At 34.1% G+C, this 23,188-nt stretch overlaps 1 protein-coding gene across 3 annotated transcripts in view; it reads right to left on the bottom strand.

Annotated features, from left to right (window-relative positions):
• LOC113520689 (uncharacterized) overlaps positions 1–23,188 on the bottom strand; it is a 165,074-nt gene that overhangs the window by 3,302 nt on the left and 138,584 nt on the right. The window contains exons 21-24 of one of the 3 annotated variants that reach the window (XM_031910457.2): positions 4,227–4,415; positions 3,460–3,714; positions 1,027–1,887; positions 473–775 (exon numbers count right to left, since the gene is read on the bottom strand). In XM_031910457.2, the coding sequence (XP_031766317.2) occupies positions 473–775; positions 1,027–1,887; positions 3,460–3,714; positions 4,227–4,415 (1,608 nt within the window). The remainder of the gene's footprint in view (positions 1–472; positions 776–1,026; positions 1,888–3,459; positions 3,715–4,226; positions 4,416–23,188) is intronic. The other 2 variants (XM_052897270.1, XM_031910458.2) reach the window with 2 other exon arrangements.

The following is a 23,188-nucleotide window of genomic DNA, read 5'->3' as shown; positions in this document are numbered from 1 at the left end:
TTGTAAACCAATAGCGCTGCTTCGCCAGCATGGCGACTACACCGCTGATGGTGTTGTCATTCCATTATTACTTATTAACCGTATCTCGCGGCTTTACTCGCGCAAATGAGTATATAAAGTCCTATGTGCTGACTTAGGATAAAACCTATCTTTGTAACAAATTTCATTCAAATCAGTTTTGCGTGAACAAATATAAATCCATCATGACAAACTTCCGTGTACTTATATAATATTAATAGGATTAATATACCCATAGCGCAAGTGGAATTGATAATTCATTTTCATCTTTTAAAATAAATATCTCTTCTATTGTAAATCATCATCGAAATATGAATTTGTCATTTCAAGGGTTGACGTTCATGATTCAGATTTTCTCACTAGTTCTGCAGTGATTTTCTCATCATAACGTTACAAACAGACAGATTGACATTATTATTGTTTAGCTAAGCTTATTTCGTTATTTGACACTTACCTTTTGCGTGCAGAATAACCTTGGTTCCTTCCACGTACTTCTCGGCCACTTTCTCTTCGCTATCATCATAGTAGTCGTAGTTCAGTATTGGTCTGTATGTCCTGTTCGGGACTGTTTTCTGTGTCTTGCTGAACGGCTTAACAGTAGACGGTATTCTTCTTGGTTTGGGCGTCGTTACTACAGGCACAAAGGCTTCTGTGGTCGGACGCTGTGTGGTCGAGATCTTTCGATATATCTTCTTTCTTGGAAGCTTTCTCGTGGTCGATTGTTGAGTTGTCACTGGCGATAGATATTGATATTCATCTGTAAAAGAATTTATAATTTTGGTGGTATAATTTTATCAATGTTAACGTTAAAGCTATCAAGTTAAAAGTGCTGAAATGTGAGAGGTGAGTTAGAGTCGAAGCCCAAACCTGGAGTTCCTATGTTTTTATTTGTTAGAATACAAGTTAGTAAATATGCCTAGAAGTATTTGACATCCTGCCTACTGAGTGAAGGGTACAGAATGTTGGTGACAGTTAGAAGTTAACATGTTCCAATGTACACTGACTCACCGTCATACGCCTTCGTGACGGGCGATTCCAGCAAGTACTCTCTAGTGAAATACGCCGGATCTTGACTCAAACCTGTATACCCGTCTGTGGAGAAGGCATAATCCTCGACGGGTACGGGTATTAACTTTGGACTAGACCCCAGAAACCTTCCGGTAGGGGTATTAATTGTCGGAGTTTCTCCAGTTACACCCTGAGTCGAAGACTTGTGTCCAGTTCTTGAATTTTGGGCATTGTTTAAAGATTTTAGCGTTGTTGGTGTACTAGGCAAATTTGAATTTGTTGGCTCCGTGAGACCTGATGTTCTGACGTAAGAGCTTCTAAATGTAGACTTGGGTATTGCGAAGCTAGTGCTGGGTGTAATAGTGGGGTCAGAATATTCAGCCGAGTCGACATATTTGGTCGTATACTCGCTTGTGGACTTAGTTTTTGCTAGCGGATACCGAGTGCCAGTCAAGCCTACATGTGTTATAGTTGGTTCTGATTCTATCAACTGCTGCGGGAGTTTTGTTGTGAAGGCGGTCGTGCTGTATGTGGTTTTTGGTGCAAAGCTTGTGGTTTGGGATAATTTAGGAGCTTCAAAGTCTACTGGGGAAACACTGTATTCTGGACCTGTTGATGATTGTACGTAGTCGCGTGTCGGTAGGACTTGGGTTGTACTGGGGTAATCGTCTGCGTATACTGTTTTCCTGCTATCCGTGAACGTCTCTGTGTATTCGGGGCTCGTGAAATCGTATTCTGTGATCGTTTTGGGCGATGTCTTTATGTGTGGCTTTGTGTCTTCTTCGTAGTTGGGAATGACGGGTATTGGTGCGGCTAAGAGTTGGTGCGCCGCTATGGCTACTGCAGTTTCTGCGCTGATATCTGTTGAAATAAATTGAATCGTCCCCTAAGAATACTTTAAACATAGATCTTAATCCCAAACTTCCTCTAACTGAAATCTATTATACTATTCGTTATTTGTAATGCAAACTCTTAATACGTTTGCATTGAATATATGTTCTAAATAGTATTGTGTTTTTCCCATTATCAGCCACTTGGTAACCACAAATCCCAACAAATAACAATTAGTCACAGACATAGATAAAGATAGATGACACAAATACTTCAGCTCACATGAAAATGAAGCATCTCGCTACCAAATGCTGTCTCACTACTTAGTTTAATGTCACAAAACCTTTTTGTTTAAAACAAATCCTCTTTCCAAAAACGAAAAGCCGATATCAATTACGTTTTATACCTAGGTAATCTAGGGCCAAAAATGAACATGAAAGTGTATGAAATTGTATCATCTATTTAAATCTATATCTATGAATGTATCTAATAGAAAATGAAAAGCATTTACCAATTGTAAGTCACAATATTATAATGACATAAAACACATTTTTTTATTACATGCATCACCTCTTACACAGTTACGAGTATAGCTCAGTGGTTCAGACGCAGCTTCGTTCCAGTTTCAACTGAGTTTAAGTCTAGAGTATTAACAGAGATTTAAATACATATCTATCTAATTAAAATCCATGCATAATTATTTCTTTGGCTTTTGTAACGCAGTGACAAAGTACCTATTTACATGAATGAGATTTCGGGATGGATTTTTGGTTCGAGCCAATTTGTACTTGGCACATTGTAGCATGGTGTGGGTGATAAAGTCACTAAAAATATTAATATGATTTCTTACAGATTCAATGTAATGTTTTGTTATAAAAAAATATCAATTAGGATTATTAGATTGAATTAAAAATTTCACCATTTGCAGTTAAAACTGCCAAAATATCAGTTGTCAAACGTCTCATTTACAACGCGGTAATATAAGAAACGTATTTACTTTTTTTAAATCAATATTAGTTTCAGTATTTTGGTTTGCGAGTCAATTTCCTATTCTGAATCATATATTCTGAATTATACAGTTTTGACTTTGATCCTGTCTCGCATGATGGTAAGCCCACAATCAATTCACAGAAGGTTATAAAACTTTTACTGAACTAGATGTTATTTTGTGGAAGTCCATATCACTGGTAAGTTGATTAGAATCATTTTGTTTAATTCCGTTGCCATTAGTATGTGTACGACTACAACATTAAAAAATTGATTACTATTATTATTAGCAGAAATTTTATATCGTTCCATATTAGCCATCAATCTCTGACCATCATTCTTCATCATTCATCTTCCAGTATTAGCAGTCGAATGCATACTGCTACTACTAGAGTAGCGGAATTGAACAAAATATTTCTATTCAATTAACCAGCTATAAATCTGAGAGCTTTGCAGATTAAACTGCTCTGCGAATTGACACTCAAAGCATAAACAAAACAAGCCAGATTGTAGTGACCTCAACTTGTTGAGTTTTTAGTGTTTATAATAAGCCTCCTAGTTGTGATTCTTTAGGAACACCAAAATCAATTAGACAATTCATAAGATATTAATTACCATCAACATTAGCAGTGGTTCTCCTCTCCGTCGTTTCATATACCTCGTCGTTTTCTAAATCTTTCAGTATTTGCCCTAAACGGTTCTTTTTCGCATTACTGTTGAACTTCTTGCTCTGTCGTTTGTTCTCTTCTTCGTTCGTCGCCGATGGGTTCTGGTCTGCTTCCTCTTTGAGGGTCAACAGTGGTCGACGCTGCACTTTGGGTGGTGTTTTTTGTGCCACGCGTGGTTGTGTGGGGGTGTCTTCGATGTAGTCTGAAGAAGAATTCCGTAATATTGTATAATGATTTTTTTATGGATGAATCTAGTAAGGTAACCCCGTTTACGCTATTAGATTATGCTGGTAGAGAATTAGAGAGTTGGCTTAGTGCGACGAGTTCATCAAGAATTAAAGACGATGACTTCCAGGTGGAACCGCGTAGAGGTCGACCTGATAGAGCATATTGGGGGGTAAGGGATTGTTAGTAATGAAGTCTAACAGTCCCGTTGCTAGCAATATACCCTATAGAGTTGACATCTTCGTGGTGTTCCTGGAAACTGTCGTGCTTAATTCCAGGTGAATTCATCATCATGGATTGATTGATCTGCTTTTTCTCCCACACCTGTCATCCGTCACTAATATCCCGCTAGCGTATACCATTAGCGCAGGCGAGGTTACCAATTAATTATCAGCCATTAAAAAAAAATTAAACAATCCTCTCCGTCTAGTAATATTGGATTTTTAAAAATACAAGATTGTTTGCCAGAGAGAAAAAAATAGATTGTACCATTTTCATCAACATCCTGTAAGACTTCTTCTACGTCATCCGGCTCCACATCTGCGAGCTGCGTGTTCGCAGCAGCTGTGCTTGTGCTTGTCGCGCTTGTGCTCGTGCTCGAGCTCGTGCTCGTGCTTGTTGTTCCCGGTCGTCTGCGTCCGACGCGGAACGGACGTTGCGCTGTTGACGCCACAGTTGCTGAAATAAATAAAAAATATATATAAGATATTCTATTATGGGTACTTTTTTTCTGGATAAAGTATTAAAAATTATATCTTCTCATTAAACCAATGTGTTTCCTTAACATGCCCTTTCACCACTAATACACACACACACACACACACACACACACACACACACACACACACACACACACGCACGCACGCACGCACGCACGCACGCACACACACACACATATGAATAATATTACTATACGCATATATCTAATTGTATATTATGTATTTTATATATTTATTTATGTAACATATACTATTAAATATATCCATTTCATTATTCCTACTACATACGTTATTGAAAATAGTGAAAGCTTGTATTATGAAGCAATTGATTTATTAATATTAATTGTATTAGTAGATTAAATATATAAAGACGTATCGATAGACTCTCTATCATAGATATCATAACATCAATAGACAAACAAAGTTATCTTCAATCTCTTCCGTCATTTTTTCTTTCACAATCTCCATGATGAAACTACTTGTGTCTATACGTGTATGTATCCATTCAAAACAAAAGACAGTCTGTATATGTTTTGCTACCGTTTCCGGCTGTTTCACGGTACACGAGCGTCCCACACAATAGAGTTTATTTAAGAAAATATGATGCGTGGATTGTTTCCATTCAAATGATGTATGTGTATAGGATTGGAAACAATTCATTGTTTCAATTTAATTGACTAATGGCTGTCAAATAGATTGCCTTGGATAGATGTGTGGTCCCGACATAGAATGGGCCAGCACTTCCTTTCCACTGGCTGTCGTAAGAGGCGATTAAGGGAACTTAATTGTTAAGGGAGCAGCGTCCCTTTTATAAAATCACTAAAGCCTAATTGCGTGAATTTACTGGGTGCAGAGGAATAACATCTGAGTCCTCAGGAATGGCAACGCATGGGGCGTATCATGGGCGAAACAGTATACTCTGTTATGTCCATGGTACTGCTCATGTCTATAGGCGACGGTTACCACTTTCCATCAGGTGGGCCGTCAGCTTGTTTGCCATTCTAAGTTGTATAAAAAAAAACTGCGGTTGCCAGTCCACCTGCCAAACGATGTAACTACTGACAAAACCCACCTAATGGGAAAATGCACCCACCTAAGGCGGTATACGATCATCAAGGTTATAAGGTATGTCTAAGAATTCTATTAATATTATAAAAAAGAAAGTTTGTAACGATAATCGGATATTTAGACGTTTGTATGTTTAATACTCAACCACGATTGAAGGGCTGAATAGATATGATTAAAATTTGGTACATTGGAATATTATACTTTAACTTAACATATAGAATACTTCATAATAAAAACAAATACCTCTCCGTAAAAAAAAAATAAGCAAACAAAAGATAAAAATTGTCTATGGACTTTTTGTTACAAATTGAACGAACGGCTCGCAAACTATTTGTCACGTTCACTCGAACGTTTGAAGAGAAACGTGACGTAATAAAAGGAGTCATTAAAACGGTGAAATCTATCGTCTCTCGGAGACAGGTGCATCGGTGCATAAAACGAGATTCACCGTTCTATCTCCTATTCGGTAAATATGGGCGACTTACGTTGTAGAAACTACGGTTTGATTATTTCTTGAAACATGTTGGGTTTGGAAAAAATGCATACCAAGAAAGGCATATATTTGTATGTATGTTTTGAGGCGTCATGACTTTAAAACTATTTCTAAAATTAAAATTCCAATTTGATATATGTTTTTATGCAACTTAGAATGGCAAACAAGCTGACGGTCCACCTAATGGAAAGTAGTAACCGTCGCCTATAGACATGAGCAGTACCATGCACATAACAGAGTATACTGTTTCGCCCATGACACCACCCATGCGCTGCCATTCCTGTGGACTAAGATGTTATTCCTCTGTACCCTGTAAATTCACGCCATATCCCACCCTTCAATCCGAAACACAACCATGCAAACACAACTCGCAGACTGAAACGCAAAATGCCCCAAGGCATGATTCAATAAAATAAAGTAGGATGCGACTCAGGTCGCATACTGAGCATGCCATTAAAGTATACGTTAAACATACTATTTATTGTCCCAGCAAGGAGACAGATCGTAGTATAAACCACCAGAGGGAGACTTTGTACAAAAGTCGATTGCTTGAGTACCTTTGTCCCATTCGTGTTTCTACCGTGAAGCAGTTGTGTTTGCATGGCTGTGTTTCGATTTGAAGGGTGGGATATGGCAGTGAATTTACAGGGTACAGAGGAATAACACCTGAGTCCTCAGGAATGGCAACGCATGGGGGGTATCATGGGCGAAACAGTATACTCTCTTATGTCCATGGTACTGCTCATGTCTATAGGCGACGGTTACCACTTTCCATCAGGTGGGCTGTCAGCTTGTTTGCCATTATAAGTTGTATAAAAAAAAAAGAAACAAAGACAAAAAAATATATACATATCAAAAGAGGCATTTAAATTGTTCAAATGATATTTTGATTGATATTTGTTAATATTTGCTCAATGAAGCACAATACATTTATACACATGAATAATTTCACAACAGCACTAATTATCGATGATCATTGATCACAGCGAACGATATGTAATCGAATCGTGTTATCGCAATTCGTACGAACTACATCGATTCGATTACTGCAAACGTGTTTAGACAATGATTAATGTGCTCCAATTTCTTTTTTATTACATCGCACTTACGGTGGCGCTAAAATGTTCCAAGGCATTATAGTGAATAGTGTACGATGTAATTGTTACTATTGTATTACTATTTTTATTACGTTTTGTGTCAATTACTTATATCTAATGTAGATTAATCTAGTAGATTATAACGTTTTGTGTCATTAAAAATGTTAAATTAGCTCCGCACATAAAAACAGGAAAGGTCTACCATGAAATGAAATTCCAAATTTTTGGACTCAATTTCGTGTTTTGATCTTAATATTTTATTCGTCATAAATTCCACCATAAAAATCCAAAGGATTTATTTATATATTTAAACATTTTTAAACGGTATGTATTATATAATTTTAACATAAAATTTTTGTTTCGTTTGGCTCCGAAAGTCCGGAACATATTCCATGGTAGGCCCTTAGTTTTAACTCGGCACTTTATCCTTATATATAGCTATAAAAAGCAGCTTATATCTTTCTCCAACGTATATAGTATGTGTGTACTAAGTTACATAGTGTTTGATTGAGTCATTTATTCCTAGGAGATATTTAAGAAAATATGATAAAAGAGGTCTTAATAAAAGTAATATACGAGTAAAGTCAAAGTAATAAGTTTTAGAATGATTGTCTGTCTGTATATTTGTACCAGCATCACGCATGATTACGCAAAGACATTTAAGTGGAACGAAACCAAAAATATTGTAAACTAAATTTGTCTAAGTTGACTTTGCATTTTAATACGAAGAAAATTAGACCTCTATTTCATATATACCTATCTCCACGAAGTTATAATTCTAAAAGCTTTAGTTCAACAGTACCTACTAAAAATGAAATAAACCGTAATATTTTTCGCGCTTGAATCAACGCGCTAATTGGCGAAGAAAATTTTTTATAATCATTTATAGACCGTGTAATAACTCGCGAAGCGTGTTGCCCAACGCTAAACAAGACACCATAATTATTTACACTTGACCATGCAACCATGAGAAATAGAATTATTTATATTATTTCAACTATCTTCATGAGGCGTGAGTGAAGCAACGAGCGCCATTTTATGTCTAGTAATTTCAACAGAAATGGCGGGAAATTTCTGTTTCGACAAGAGCGTGGGAATCTCGTATTATATAGGGCTAAGTGCAGTGCAAATAGAACACATTCTCACGGGCAACCATGGGGACAGAAAAATGAAGTTGGCAATAGCATCCAATTATAATAATACCTATCTCTGTAATTTTTCTATGACCTTACATTCTGGTATTTGCATAGACTTAGTATAACGGATATTAGACTCGTTGCTCTACCTTTAGTATATTTAAATAAAGTTCTAATTAAAGCTAGCTTTTATAACACCATGATTCACGTAAATAATAATATAAAAAAAAATTACAGAGATATATCCTTCATGTCTCAAAGGACAATAAGTACCAATAATGTACAGAATCAGCAAAAGTTTTTTTTTTTAATTTTTGTGCGCTATTTTTATAAGGAAAGAAATTATATTACAAATTGGATAGACAACAGTGGAAAATTTAAATGTGGTAACTTATAATTGAGGTCATAGATTAAGGATAGTACTAAGGATAGTACCTGCGTTTAAAATCGAAGGGAGAGTGTAAAAATATTTTTATTTTAAAATCACAGAGTAGATAAGTAATTACTGCACTAGTAAGAGTGGGCATTACACTTATATTGACATAACTGGAAAATTAATCTGTGCAATCACGTAAATATATTATGATAATAAAAAATATTCAATTCCAAGTATGATTAGAACATAGATATCGCTAGATTAAAAGTTAGACGTCAATTCACAATAGAAATCGTAACCTATGACTTGTGAAATGTTATCAAGATGTAGTGATTAAGTTACAGCATATTACGTGAATGAAAGTGGCACGGTGTCGTATGTATGCACGTTTGTGATACTTGCTTTCACTGAGTATAGCGCCGATGGTAAAATTATTGGTCAGAGGTCAATATTTCTTGAGTCATTATCTAGATGTGTCTTGAACCTTGGTTACTTGGATTTTTTTATTCGAAGTTCATTAAGATATATATTCTTATGATGACAATTTTGAGGACAGTTTTAAAGAAGGTAAATAGACAAATAGTGTGTGTATTTTTTGGAGAAACTATCTCCTAGTAAGAAATTTTTTCCCTCTATATAATTTTTTTAATTAATAAAATGGTTTGGGACTAATACAGAGTAAATTTCAAACAAATATAATCATAATCAATTCGAAATAAGCGATAATGTTGCACTTGAAATTAGTTAAAAATTTTGCTGTAAAATAAATTATCTAGGAAATACCTGTTTAACAAAATGTTTCTAAAAATAAAAGTAAATTTTTATCTCTCTATTTTTAATTTAGCTCTCTGTATATTTTATACTATTATTGTAAATATATACGAAGATTATTTGCAAATTGTGCCAAGTATGGAAAAAAAGATTATACGAGAGATATACGTGTAATATGTAGGTACAGACAGATCGATCGGATGACAACACGCTTGTGCTATTTGCCTACTTGGGCGTTAAATAGTAGGGTAATGTGTTATGGCTTGTAGCGAAGCAATCCAGGTGAGTTATGTAAAGTTTACCGTAAACTATCGTAACAGCCATAATGTTCAGTTAACGGTTATTAATGTATGGTGTTTGTAAATGTTATACTATGTTTGACTGCAGACGTTTTTTTTTTAACAATAAACTATCAGTTATGGTCTTACTATTGGGTTTTGTTTATATTATTGTTATTGAATAAAAATTAATCTAAGCCCACGAACAAATAAACTTAAGTATTACGCGAATCGATTGTAAGAATGTGGAATGGTTTCACCTTGATGTATGTATTTCTTACTATAAATTTGGGGTTTTCGAGAGTAGCGTAAAAAAGTACTCATCAAGAGTTGTAATGTAGCAATTATAGAGGGAAGAATTTTATATTGTCAGTTGGTCGCATTCATTGAGAATATTATTCCAAGGTTCATTAGGAGTTCAATATGTGTATTTAAAAAAGTTGCCGGTTTTGCTCATTAAAAAAAAAAACAGAGTGTTTACTCGTAATTTTGTAAACGTTATCAAATACAAATTCAAAATTAGCGACAATAAGTTAAGTAATAATAACATAGAAAACAAATCCTCTAATTTCCTTAAGCTTCATCATCATGAGGTGCTGGGTTATGGTTTTAGCCCAATAGGGTTATAGTTTTTGTGTAGATAAATCAGATGAGTCCAAACACGACGGATTTATCATGCTTAGTTTACGAGTTACTATGGCCATCTTTCTTTTTATTATTAGACCAGCTCGATGCTACCATAATATTGTATTGTCACAAATTTTACATAAGTATTCTAAATTTGCAGGGAGTCAGTAGATGCAGGTGGCTCAAGACTGTTCTTTATGGCAGTCTATGGGAGAGGCGGCTTATGTCCAACAGTGGACGGATAATAGCTGAAATGATGATTCTAAATCGGACCAATATCGGATCGGCCAGTATGTGTATGTTGCCAACAAAAGTTAAAAATAGATTACAAATTTTAAATGAAAAGTTAAGTACTGCAGCAAGTTAAATAAAAGTTTCTAAAAATACAGATGAAGTGAAAGCCTTCTCCTTTTGTAAATTATTACATAAAAAAATTATAATTTGTAACGAGATAGGCGACTACTATTGCCAACAATAATTTTGGTCATTTAACAATGTTTACAGCAGAGAAAGTTCTGGGTCAACATTCACTGCCACCACACCGCTGGCTTGTGTAACTTGCCATTGTTAGCGGAAAGTAAACTTCATTTAGCTACACCCACGGAATATCCATCCGTCGCCCCGTGGTGTAACCACATAACCGTACCTAAACCGGAAAGTAAACTTTATTTAGATGTGAAGAGGTTAAAGAGTCGTTAAAGAAGAGGTTAAGACTGCTGTTAAACTAAACCCAAATACACTTTTTATACTATCTTTTTTTTATCTATGCGTGACTGTAACATTTAATTGACCTGGATACAAAATAATCTATGCCTTTCTCCATGGTAAATTATAATATGTATATGTATACCAAATTTCATAACGATTGTTCGAGTTGTTAGGACGGCAAGAGGTAACAAAATAATGTTTACCACATTTGAAATATTGGTGACTAGTTGCCTATATTATTACGAGTATTGGCAAGATTACCACATCAGTTGTTAAACATAGAACATAATATAATAGACCTTCTCATATTAAGGGTAGGGTTGAAAATTGCCCTGCTTTGTAATCGGGTTAGCAAACGCAGTTAGGCTTTGGCGATATTTTAAATGGGACACTGCTGTCAATTTCTTATCTATTAAGTTCCTTTAGTCATCTCTTACGACACCCATGAGAATGAAAGCGGTGGCCCATTCTGTGCCGGGACCATACGACATGATTCGATCAATCTGCAAAATTAATAATTGTCAATTCTGCCTTTTTCTGCATTTTTAGGTATATCTCCTAACTACTCAATCGTTATCATACACGTGAATATAATTTGATTATTCCTTTATGCCTATATATCCTTCTTAGACAATAAAATGGATATTGGTATTAAAAAAATAACCAATTGTTACCATATCATTTGGCAATGATCAGTCAAATTAAGATGGCCGTGAAAATACAGTGTTTGCACATAATTGCTGTTAATTCAATTAGTTCTATACGAAACACTTATCGTGTATACTGCAAAACTGTTTGATAAAATCTGCTATGCTGTTTTTATATTATTATTGTAAATGATGAATACTAACCGAGTCACAAAGGAAGTAATATGTAACTTATTTAAGAGTTGTCACTGCTCTTATATTGTCGAAACTAAAATATAAGGATAGATTTATTTTCTACAATTATCAATACAATAAATTAAATGTATACTCGTATTTGTAGTATTGCACAAGTATAATAATTAAAGTGGATCTTTTGAAGTAATCGATATTGATAGGTATCATAAAAACCTAGGTATTTTATACATAGTGTAAAGTTTAAATTTAAATGAAATGGTTACATAGATTTCACAAATGTGATTTTTTTTTTTTTTGTTGTTACACAGGCTTGATGGTGAAAAATTTAAATTTGTTGCAATTACAATTACTAACATAATTGTATTGGCAAAATACCCTAATATCGGGGTGAACGCCACAAAAGAAGAAAAAAAAAAAAAAAACATAATTGTAGACCTATCGATTAAACTTTGCAATTTGCTGCATTTTCATTCAAAAAATATTTCTATGATAATTTCAAAATATCTTTGTTATATTTTTATTAAGTTTTATTAAAACAGATTATAATAGCAATATCAGATTAACCCAACTCAATTCCCTTATGATTTCCATGGGTTATATCCTGTAGTAAATTATCATAAGAAAAAAAAGCGCGGGAAACGTTTAAAAAAGCGGGAGTGTTTTTTGATCTTCTTTAAATTAATTTTATTTTTAATTATATAAGGATTAGTCTTATTTATATATTGTGTATTAGATTGTATATATAATTGTATATTTTGTAGTAATAGTGTTTGTTGCTGTAAATATTGGTAAGTAAATTACCTATATTAACTAGACATTATGGATCCACCTATAGACCCTGGGGGGACAACCCCCAGGTGTCTGCAAATATAACTATCCCATTTAATAATAGTTTTGATATATTGGGTGAATCTAGTATGGACACAGATGGTTCTAGCGTTGCAAGTTCTAAACGTAAGCGAGTACGTGGCGAACGTCGCATTTGCAAACATTGCAATAAAAAACGAAGGAGGCACACCAAAGGTCTCGAATCTAAAATTAAAGATAGTGATTGTCAATGTATTGAGGATGAGAATCAAACTCAAGTATCAATACCAGTTGTAAATAATACCGAGTCTGTTAAACCTGCTTCTCCACCCAGTACTTTAAGCAGAACTTTGTACAATGCCGAGGATGTAGCTCCTTATGTCGTTCATGTACAAAAAAATGAAACACATCCTAATGATAACACTACATTACATCCTATTGCATTTGGTCGCTTTTTACACACTAATAAGATAAATAATATAGTGAATGGTAGCCTCAAAAGAATAGGAAGAAACCGTTTATCGCTTTCTTTCTCAAATTTTGAAAATGCAAATGCATTTTTAAATAATAGTCACTTAGAAACACATAATTTTAAGGCATTTATACCTTCTTTCCATGTAACCCGTATGGGAATTGTGAGGGGTATTCCTAAAGATTGGACAGAAGAGGAAGTAATCCAAAATATATCAGTACCTATAGGTTGTGGGAGAATTCTAAAAACCAGAAGAATTAAGAAAAAGACCATTAATGAAGGACAACCAAGTTTTATTAATACTGAAACCATTGTTATTACTTTTGATGGACAAATATTACCAAAAAGAGTATTTATGTTTTACACATCATTAACTGTAGATTTGTACATTTACCCCACTATCCAATGCTATAACTGCTGTAGGTTCGGACATGTCAAGATGCAGTGTCGTTCAAATCCTCGATGTTATAAATGCAGGCTAAATCATACAGGTGATAAATGTGAAGTAGATGAGGAAAATGTTTCTTGTATCTTGTGTAATGGTTCTCATTCAGCAATTAGTAAGAAATGTCCTGAATATGCACGTCAGAAAGCCATTAAAGAAACAATGGCCCACAGTTGTGTTTCTTATGCTGAAGCATCAAAATTTCATCCTCCCACTTCTAAACTATATTCAGATGTATTAACATCATCATCTCCGTCCAATAAATCTCATTTTCAATCTTCTTTCCTTAAAGAGAAATCATCATTACCACATATTCAATCATCATATAAAAAAACAGTTACACTTAAACCACGCTCTCCTCAAAAAGCACAACAAGGATATGATCGTTCTGCCCATGAAGCCATAGTTAAGGAATATAATATTCCTGCTCCCTCTAATGGTTGTGCATTATCATCAAATAATATTGACAATAATCAATCCATCTTTGATATTATTCTCATGCTTATTAAAGTGTTATCGCAATCGAAAATGATACAAACAACTTTACCACCGTCCAACGATGCCATTTACAATGTATTTTCTCAATTATTAACTTCTCACAATGGATTACAAAGTCCTAATAATTCAGTGGAACTGTCGTAGCATAACAAACAAGAAATCAGACTTATTTTATTTAATTAATAAATATAATCCTTTTATAATAGCTCTCCAAGAGACTTGGTTAAAGCCAGGATATCCTTTTAGGATTTCAGGCTTTACAAGTCTCCGTGATGATAGAGCTGACGGATATGGCGGTGTTGCCATATTGGTCAAAAACTCCCTTCCTTTTTCTTCTTTTTCGCTTCCTGTATATAGCGGCATTAATGCAGCTGCTATAATTATAAATGGTATCTGTTTTGTTACTTTATATATTCCTGATCCTACATGCCAAATATATTCACAACTAGAACAATTATTTTCAATTTTACCTAAACCTTTTCTCGTAATGGGCGATTTTAATGCTCAGCACCAATCGTGGGGCAGTTCTACTTCTAATTTTTATGGTGGAAAACTCCTGACGATAATTGACACTTACAACTTATGTATTATTAACTCAGATGTACCAACACGTAGAACTGCACCAAATGAAGGGTTTAGTGCTCCTGACATTTCAATATGTTCTTCTGATTTAGCTTCTTCACTGTCGTGGTATCCTCATTCCTCTACCTTCGGAAGCGATCACTTTCCCCTCATTCTTTCTTTTCCAATTTCCATTCCCTCAAGTCGAAAGAGTGGTCCTCGGCTTAAATATAATTTATCAAATGTAGACTGGAATATTTACAAACAATATTTAGATAATAAAATATCGGAGTTACCTATTGTTTACCATGGAAATGAACATCAATGTTGTAATGACTTGATGATAAATATGAAGGAGGTTGCTGATTTATTATTTCCTGTTAAAAATAGTGCTTCAGGGAAAATTCCCTCCCCACCTTGGTGGGACAAAGATTGTACGGAAGCAATTAAAAATCGTAAAGAGGCTGAAAAAAATTATAATAATTACATGACAACAGAAAATTTTGAAATTTACACCGCAGTTTCACGTTCTACTCGAAAACTACTGAAAAAAAGAAATTAGAAGGCTGGAGAAGATTTTGTTCTTCTATCTGTCCAGAAGTTAATTCATCAGTCGTTTGGAATAATATTAAAAGATTCAGATCTGCCTTTAGTGATCATACATCACGTTCTGCACTCGATTTAACTTTAGCGAATAAATTTTTAGATCGCCTTGCTCCTAGCTATGTGCCGGAATGCCTTTACAATATTTCTCTATCCGTCTCTGACGAATTATTCGAACTTGACTCTCCTTTTACTCTAGTAGAACTTAAAGGTGTTCTAGCTTCTATTAAAGACTCTGCACCGGGAGAAGACGGTATACCGTATTCCTTTTTTAAAAATGCTAGCGATGCGACATTAATTTACTTTTTAAATATAATTAATTCCATAATTATTTCGGGAAATATACCTACTTCATGGAAGTCTCAGATTATTATACCATTTCTAAAGCCTCATAAACCACCTTCTGAACCATCATCATACCGTCCTGTTGCACTTTCCTCTGTCTTACTAAAGCTAGCTGAACATTTAGTGAAAAACCGTCTAGAATGGTTTTTAGAAAGTAATAACTTACTATCCCCGAACCAGTTTGGTTTTAGGAAAGGTAAGAGCACCTTAGATAATGTGAGCATTCTTATTTCAGATATTCATATAGCTTTCTCACAAAATTTGTCAATCCTCTCAGCCTTTTTAGATATAAATTCTGCCTATGATAATGTAATAATTTCTATTTTAAAAACTAAATTACAAGCTCTAAATGTACCGGTAATGCTTTCTAATTTCATTATTAATATTTTATCAGAAAGAACAATACATATGGATTTAGATGAAGATACCAAATTATCTAGAACTGTATGGAAAGGCCTTCCACAAGGATCTGTTCTTAGTCAATCTTATTTAACATATACACATACGATCTAGAATTATTCCTTGATAAATCCGTCAAAATTTTACAATATGCTGATGATCTTTTATTATATTTTATTGCGAAGTCCATAGAATCTGCTTCTGCCAAATTATCTGATTCATTAGATTTGTTAAAAACGTGGTTAGATGCAAATGGTCTTAATCTTTCTGTAACCAAGAGTAGTGTAGTTTTGTTTTCAAGAATGAGATCACCGCAACAAATTAAGGTGCTTTATGATAACTCATACATTCCTATAAAGACTGAAATTAAATTTTTAGGTATTGTGCTAGATAATAAATTAACAGGTCTGTCCCACTGTAATTATATTTCCACGAAATGTGAGCGTAACCTCAACATTCTTAGGTGCCTTGCTGGAGTTTGGTGGGGAGCACATCCCGTTTCACTAAAACTTGCTTATAATGGTCTTATAAGGAGTGTCATTGATTATGGAACTTTTTTGTTAGCTCGAGGAAGTTCATTTGCTTTTAAGAAATTGGATTTAATTCAATCAAATGCCTTGAGGATTATCTCTGGAGCAATGAAATCAAGTCCAATCAATGCTTTACAGCTCGAAGTCGGTGATCCACCTTTGGTTTTAAGAAGGCAATATCTATCTGATCGCTTCTTTTTTCGTTGTTTACAATTATCTGATCATCCGCTTATTCAAAAGTTATCTCAACTACATATCTTTATTTCGTCTTCATCTTATTGGAAACATAAAAAACCTCCATGTTTAATACAAAGTTATGAAAAATATAAATCCATAGAATCTCCCACTTTTACATCGTCCTGTTTTCCCATTTATAAATGCTCATATCAATCTTTAGTTTTATCTCCTAATATTAAATATGATTTTGGGTTATCAAAAAATGATTCAGAATTGAATGCCAAATTTATGTTTATAACTGACATTGAATGGAATGAATGGCACTACATCTTTACTGATGCATCAAAACCAGACAATAGCGGTTGTGTTGGTGTGGGTGTGTTTCATTCACAATTTAATATCGTTCAAAAAATTAAACTTCCACCGGAGTCTTCAGTTTTTACCGGGAATGTTATGGTATTTTAAAAGCTGTAGAATATATACTTTTAATGAAATTACATAAGGCAATAGTTTTCACTGACTCTATGAGCTCTTTGCAAGCTCTAGCCAAATATCCGTTTAAATCAAAACCAGTTTATCCCATTATTTGTGATATAAGACAAGGTCTTTATCTTTGCATGTTGAGAGGGTATTCCGTTTCTTTTGCCTGGTTACCAGGACACAGTGGTATTAGCGGCAATGACAAAGCTGACCTTATTGCAAGAGAGGCTGTAACTTGTGGTGATATGTATCCGTATCATAATTACTGTAGTGACCTGGCTTGTCTCCCAAAAATATATTTAAGGTATGCCTGGAAGGAATATTGGGAAAAAACAAGTACAATAAAAGGAAGATTTTATCGCCTTATACAACCCGATATTCCTTTCAAACCATGGTTTTGTAAATTAAAGGTTGGAAAGACCGCAACAACTATTATAACTCGTATGCGTCTAGGTCACGTATGCACACCTTCTCATTTATACAAGCTTGGTATTGTACAAAGTTCGTCGTGTAATTGCGGTGCTGAAGTGGCGGACTTGAATCATATATTCTTCTCATGTTCTAAATTTGACCACACCTCCCTTTTTAATCATCTCCGATCCATCCGTGTTCCATTCCCAACTTCTATTCTTACTCTACTTTCTTCCAATGATCCTATTATCTATAAAATACTATCTTCATATATATATGATAACAATATTAAGATTTAGTTATATTACATGAATACATTTATAGTTGCATCAATTGCTTTTCCTATATATTTATAAGTATATTCTCATATGTACAAGTATATCCTTCATATCCTATAAATATCCTAGACCTAATCCTTATCCTTTCTAAATTCGTTTGTGTTAGGTATTTTTATTACTATTATCGTTTCCCCGTTTTGTTCTTGGCAAAATACCCTAATATCGGGGTGAACGCCACAAAAAAAGAAAAAAAAAAAAAAAAAACATAATTGTAAATAAATACCAATTATTTAATTACAATTATGTTGTTTTGTCTACGCTTACATAGACTAATGTTATTATTTGCCCATTCATTTTCTGCAAGTTGCGTAAAAAATAAAATCTCATGAAGATTTTATTTCATTGGAAATTTATTTGTAAGGAATTTAAAGAATTTGATATTAACTGTTAAATTAGCCTCTAGATTTTGGATTAACGTAGTTAAAATTGTAATAAGTATAATAAATTATTAAACTAATTATAAATGATTCAAAATTATCGGAATTTAGTAACAAATGTAAAGTTATCACAGCGTAAATTGTTTCGCTCACTGTATATGCACAACTGTAATGTCAAAGATTGACCGATTTAATGCAATTAGGAAAATGTATTTCTCGCGTGAGACTATTTCGATCGTGTTGAATCGTCGTTAGATGTAAGATTTCCGATATGTTTTGCAATACTTTTGGCTTTACGTTTTGTGTAAATTTTTGCGAAATCTAAAAATTACTTCCTTAGAAGTTTAGTTCGTTTCTTTTATATGCATTTTAGAATAGTGAACAATCATAATGTCATCAATCACCAGAGGGAGACTTTGTACAATAATCGTTTGCTTGGGTACCTCTGTCCCATTCGTGTTTTAACCGTGAAGCAGTTGTGTTTGCATGGCTGTGTTTCTGTATACGGAGTCGCGCACAAAACCTAATACTTTATTCTACACTTTATCCTTTTAATCCCATTTCCATTCATTAAAAAAAAAAAGGTTTAGTTAATTAAGGATCCTTAAGGATTTCGTTCAACAAAAAGTCACTGACTTTAATCGTGGTGAAACTAGCTATTTTAATTTGAAAACTAAACTACTGTACCGACATCGATAAAATTTCAATACGAACGATATGAACGTATATCTTTTCAAATAAAAAAAAAAGCATTTTCCATATCAGTTTTAAATGACGGAGTTCTAACAAACAAAATAAAATACAACCGAATTGAGAATCTTGTCTTTTCCTAAAGTCGATTGAACAGCTTTTAAAATTAAATTAGACCACGACGCTGTCGCCAGTTACTTATTTATAAAATTCGCTTCACAATAACTTCCTGACTAAGTAAAGCACGTTTTCATGATTTTAATACTTTTGTAGGTAACAACACAGCGTGCACTTGGACTTGTTGTACTTAGTAACATTTCGCACGCATATCGCAGTGGACTAGATACCTATATTAACTGTTAATTATTCATTTGGTTGCATAGAATACATTCATAAATTTGGATACATTCATGAACCAATGTTGATGGGCGAGGCTATATTCGTTTATAACGATGCGCGAATGTCATTTCATATTCATTAAAACCTTATTTATAAAAATTAAAACATTTTACAAACCTATATTATCTATTGTCACTTTCATTCAAATTAGGAATTTAACACAAAAGAGACATAAATTTAACACAAAAGAGATATATAACGGAAGAAACGTACTAAAAAAAAAATGAGTTTTTAGGTAAGTAGGTTTCACGCGAACAAAGCCATGGGGATGGTTAGTTATCAATTAAATCTCCTAATGCTCTAATTAACATTTCATTGATAAAAGTTGATGTGGCTGGCCTCCGGTCGACATCCGTGGTAGGTATTTGTCAAAGGACAACGTACCTGTTAGAAATGTCTAGGTCAAATACCATAGCGAGCCTATGATTATATTGATTTTCTTTATAATTATGAAGTTGACAGGCCAGGGATGAAGCACATTCTTTTGTAACTCGTTTACATTATTGAGGCTTTAAGTTAACGTTAAATTAAATTATACAATACGTAATTTGCAATATCCTAACAGGGTTCATGTGGGGGGGGGGGGGAAGAGATTCTTAATAATAGGGATTAGTAGTCCTATTGCTAGCAATACACTCTCTCAGGTCGACCTCCTCGCGGTTCTTCCTGGAAAACGTGTTCTATTCCAAGTGAATTAACGCATGGGAAGTATCATGGGCAAAACAGTATACTCTGTTATGTCCATGGTTACTGTTCATGTCTATAGGCGTCAGTTACCACTTTCCATCAGGTGGGCCGTCAGCTTGTTTGCCATTCTGAGTTGTATAAAAAAAAAAGTGGAGGTCGACCTTATGGGACATTTTGCTAGCAATGGGGATGATAGTTCGCGTTATTAACAATCCCTTCCCTCCCCCTCCCCATATTTCGTTGGTGTATTTATCACTATAATAATATATAATCTTTATTTCACTCTTTGTTACAATATAGTTTGAAGTCCCTAACTCCCGAGGTAGGTATGAAAAAACCTGTGTTTTAGGAGTTAGTGCCCTTACTGTATCACTGTCATTATTAAGTTCAAGGTATACTTAATTGGTGTTCAATTAGCACATCATGATCTAGTTCGTACGATGACAATCTCCGATTGATGATGGAGTACTTAAGAGTACAATGTGCCATCACTTACCAAGTCGCAATGACTCGTTGCAAAATTGTCAATTTTCTAAACGCTTCAGTGTTGCAATAATAGCACTAAGTGTGCATTCAATGAGTTTATAATTCAGTGTATTTAAATAACTATTTCATGAGGTACTATGAAGTGAGTATTGCCGTTCAAATACAATACAATTTACATGGTACAGAGGAATAACACCTGAGTATTGGGGGGAAAGGGATTGTTAGTAATGGAGTTTGACAGCCCCATTGCTAACAATATGCCTTATTAGGTCGACCTCGACGTGGTTCCCCCTGGAAACCATCGTGAACAATTATTGTTGAATTCGTCACGATGGGCTAACTGACCTACTTCATCCTCACCTATCATCTTTCACTGGTCCTTCACACATCCTTCGCCGGTGTATACCGATAGCGCGGGTGGGGTTACCATTCCATTATCATCCATTAAAAAAAAACACCTGAGTATTTACTTATAGTGCGTTTGTGAAACATCTCGTCGTTTATTTGTGTGGGTCATCATTATTTCAGCCGCTAACTGTTTACTGCTAAACATAAACCTTTCCCATAAAAGGACTTGTGCCTGTAGTTGCCACTCTTGGCAACAGGTTGGTAACCGCAATTAGGCTTTCAGAAATGTTTTAAGAGGGACGCTGTTGCCCATCTATTTACAATTAAGTTCCTTTACCACAGGGAGACTTTGTACAAAAGTCGATTGCTTGGGTTTCCCATTCGTGTTTCTATCGTGAAGCAGTTTTGTTTGCATGGCTGTGTTTATACATAGGGTACAGAGGAATAACACCTGAGTCCTCAGGAATGGTAACGCATGGTTGGTATCATGGACAAAACAGTATACTCTGTTATGTCCATGGTACTGTTCATGTTTATAGGTGACGGTTACCACTTTTCATCTGATGGGCCGTCAGCTTGTTAGTCATTCTAAGTAGTATAAAAAAAACCTTTTTAATGTCCATAGCGGAAAAAAAACATAGCTGTCAAATTTATTTTTTAACCATTTTTTCCCTTAATTTTAAACGTAAATTATATCACCTTGATTTAATTTACCAATAAAAAAAAAAAACATTCAAAGAAGGGATAAGAATCTCATTCATTTTAAAATCTATTAAAAATTGTTATAATGTTTTAAATTTACGATGAAAAATAGTAATAAAAAAATTAAGCTATCGAACTCATTAATAAATCAATTTTGAGTTGAGAATTAGTTTAAGTTATTCATAAAAAAAAATGGGATCGACCATTCACCTGACATTTTAGAATGTGCTCGCATAATTGTACTGAATTTGGTGTTTCTCAAGGTTTTCTATTTCTAAGCTTTTAGCTATGTATCAGGTGTATGACTCATTTCTCTGTGTGTGTGTGTGTGTTAATCGATGCTTGATTAACATTGTAGTATCCGATTTTATAATATGACGTCATAGTACGATCTCTATGTATTTTTATGAATATTTATGATTTTTTAATTATAAAGCACTATTATACCTACTTGTACAACAATTAGTCCATTACCTTAAGGTTGTCTTGAAAAGATTGCTCTCGGCAATAAGACCGCCTTACTGTACTTATACAATTGTATCGTTGTGTTTGTAAATTGTCTTGTTTATTTCCTATATTGTATAATGCAAATAAAGTATACTCATTCATTCATTCATTCATTTATATTTCGAATGGAATTTTTATACGAGTATATAAATAATATTTAAATGTAAAATTACGGCTGTATGCGATATATACAATAATTTAGGTATCTTTTTTATTTAATTTTAAAGAGATTTTAAAAAGAAGTAGACTTTTATTTTACCATATTTTTAAGCAAATTCCTTCAACTTAAATAGAAAGAATATTATGTATGGGATTATGCCGCCAGTTTAAAATCGATTTTGCTATAGCTTTTTTTTTTTAATTTTTGATAAATTTTAATAATTCTCGTTTGCCCCCTGTGTTATAAAAAATTGATTTGACAGAATTATTATAATGGTGTTCGTATTTTTTTTAATCATAAAATATTGACACTAATAAGGTTAACTTCCTTATCTGTCTGTCTGTTTAAGTCGTTTTAACATGGTATATTAAACACATTACTCCTAAAATATCATTAACTTTCTATATGTCATGTTTTACTAGAGGGAGACTTTGTACAAAGGTCGATTGCTTGGGTACCTCTGTCCCATTCGTGTTTCAAACGTGAAGCAGTTGTATTTGTATGGCTGTGTTTCAGTGTGAAGGGTGGGATATGGCGTGAATTTACAGGGTACAGAGGAATAACACCTGAGTCCTGCGGAATGGCAACGCATGGGGGTATTATGGGCGAAACTGTATACTCTGTTATATCCATGGTACTGCTCATGTCTATAGGCAACGGTTACCACTTTCCATCAGGTGGGCCGTCAGCTTGTTTGCCATTCTAAGTTGTATAAAAAAAAATGTCCTACCGATGTCTACTTCTGAGGTAATATCGTAATATTTGGATTGCTATTTCTAAGTTCGATTTTCAATACGATTGGATTATTGTTTTTAATTTGTACTTTAATAGCTCGACATAAGGAATAGTTACAAAGTCTTAGATCAGGGACAGCATTGTCTAAATATGGAGAATTTACTATTTAACCATCGACT

Source organism: Galleria mellonella, unplaced genomic scaffold, assembly GCF_026898425.1.
Source record: "Galleria mellonella isolate WM207_F2 unplaced genomic scaffold, CSIRO_AGI_GalMel_v1 utg36, whole genome shotgun sequence".
Taxonomy (NCBI): Eukaryota; Metazoa; Arthropoda; class Insecta; order Lepidoptera; family Pyralidae; genus Galleria; species Galleria mellonella.
Note: the sequence above shows the minus strand (reverse complement) of the source record. Positions and strands in the feature narration are given on the sequence as shown.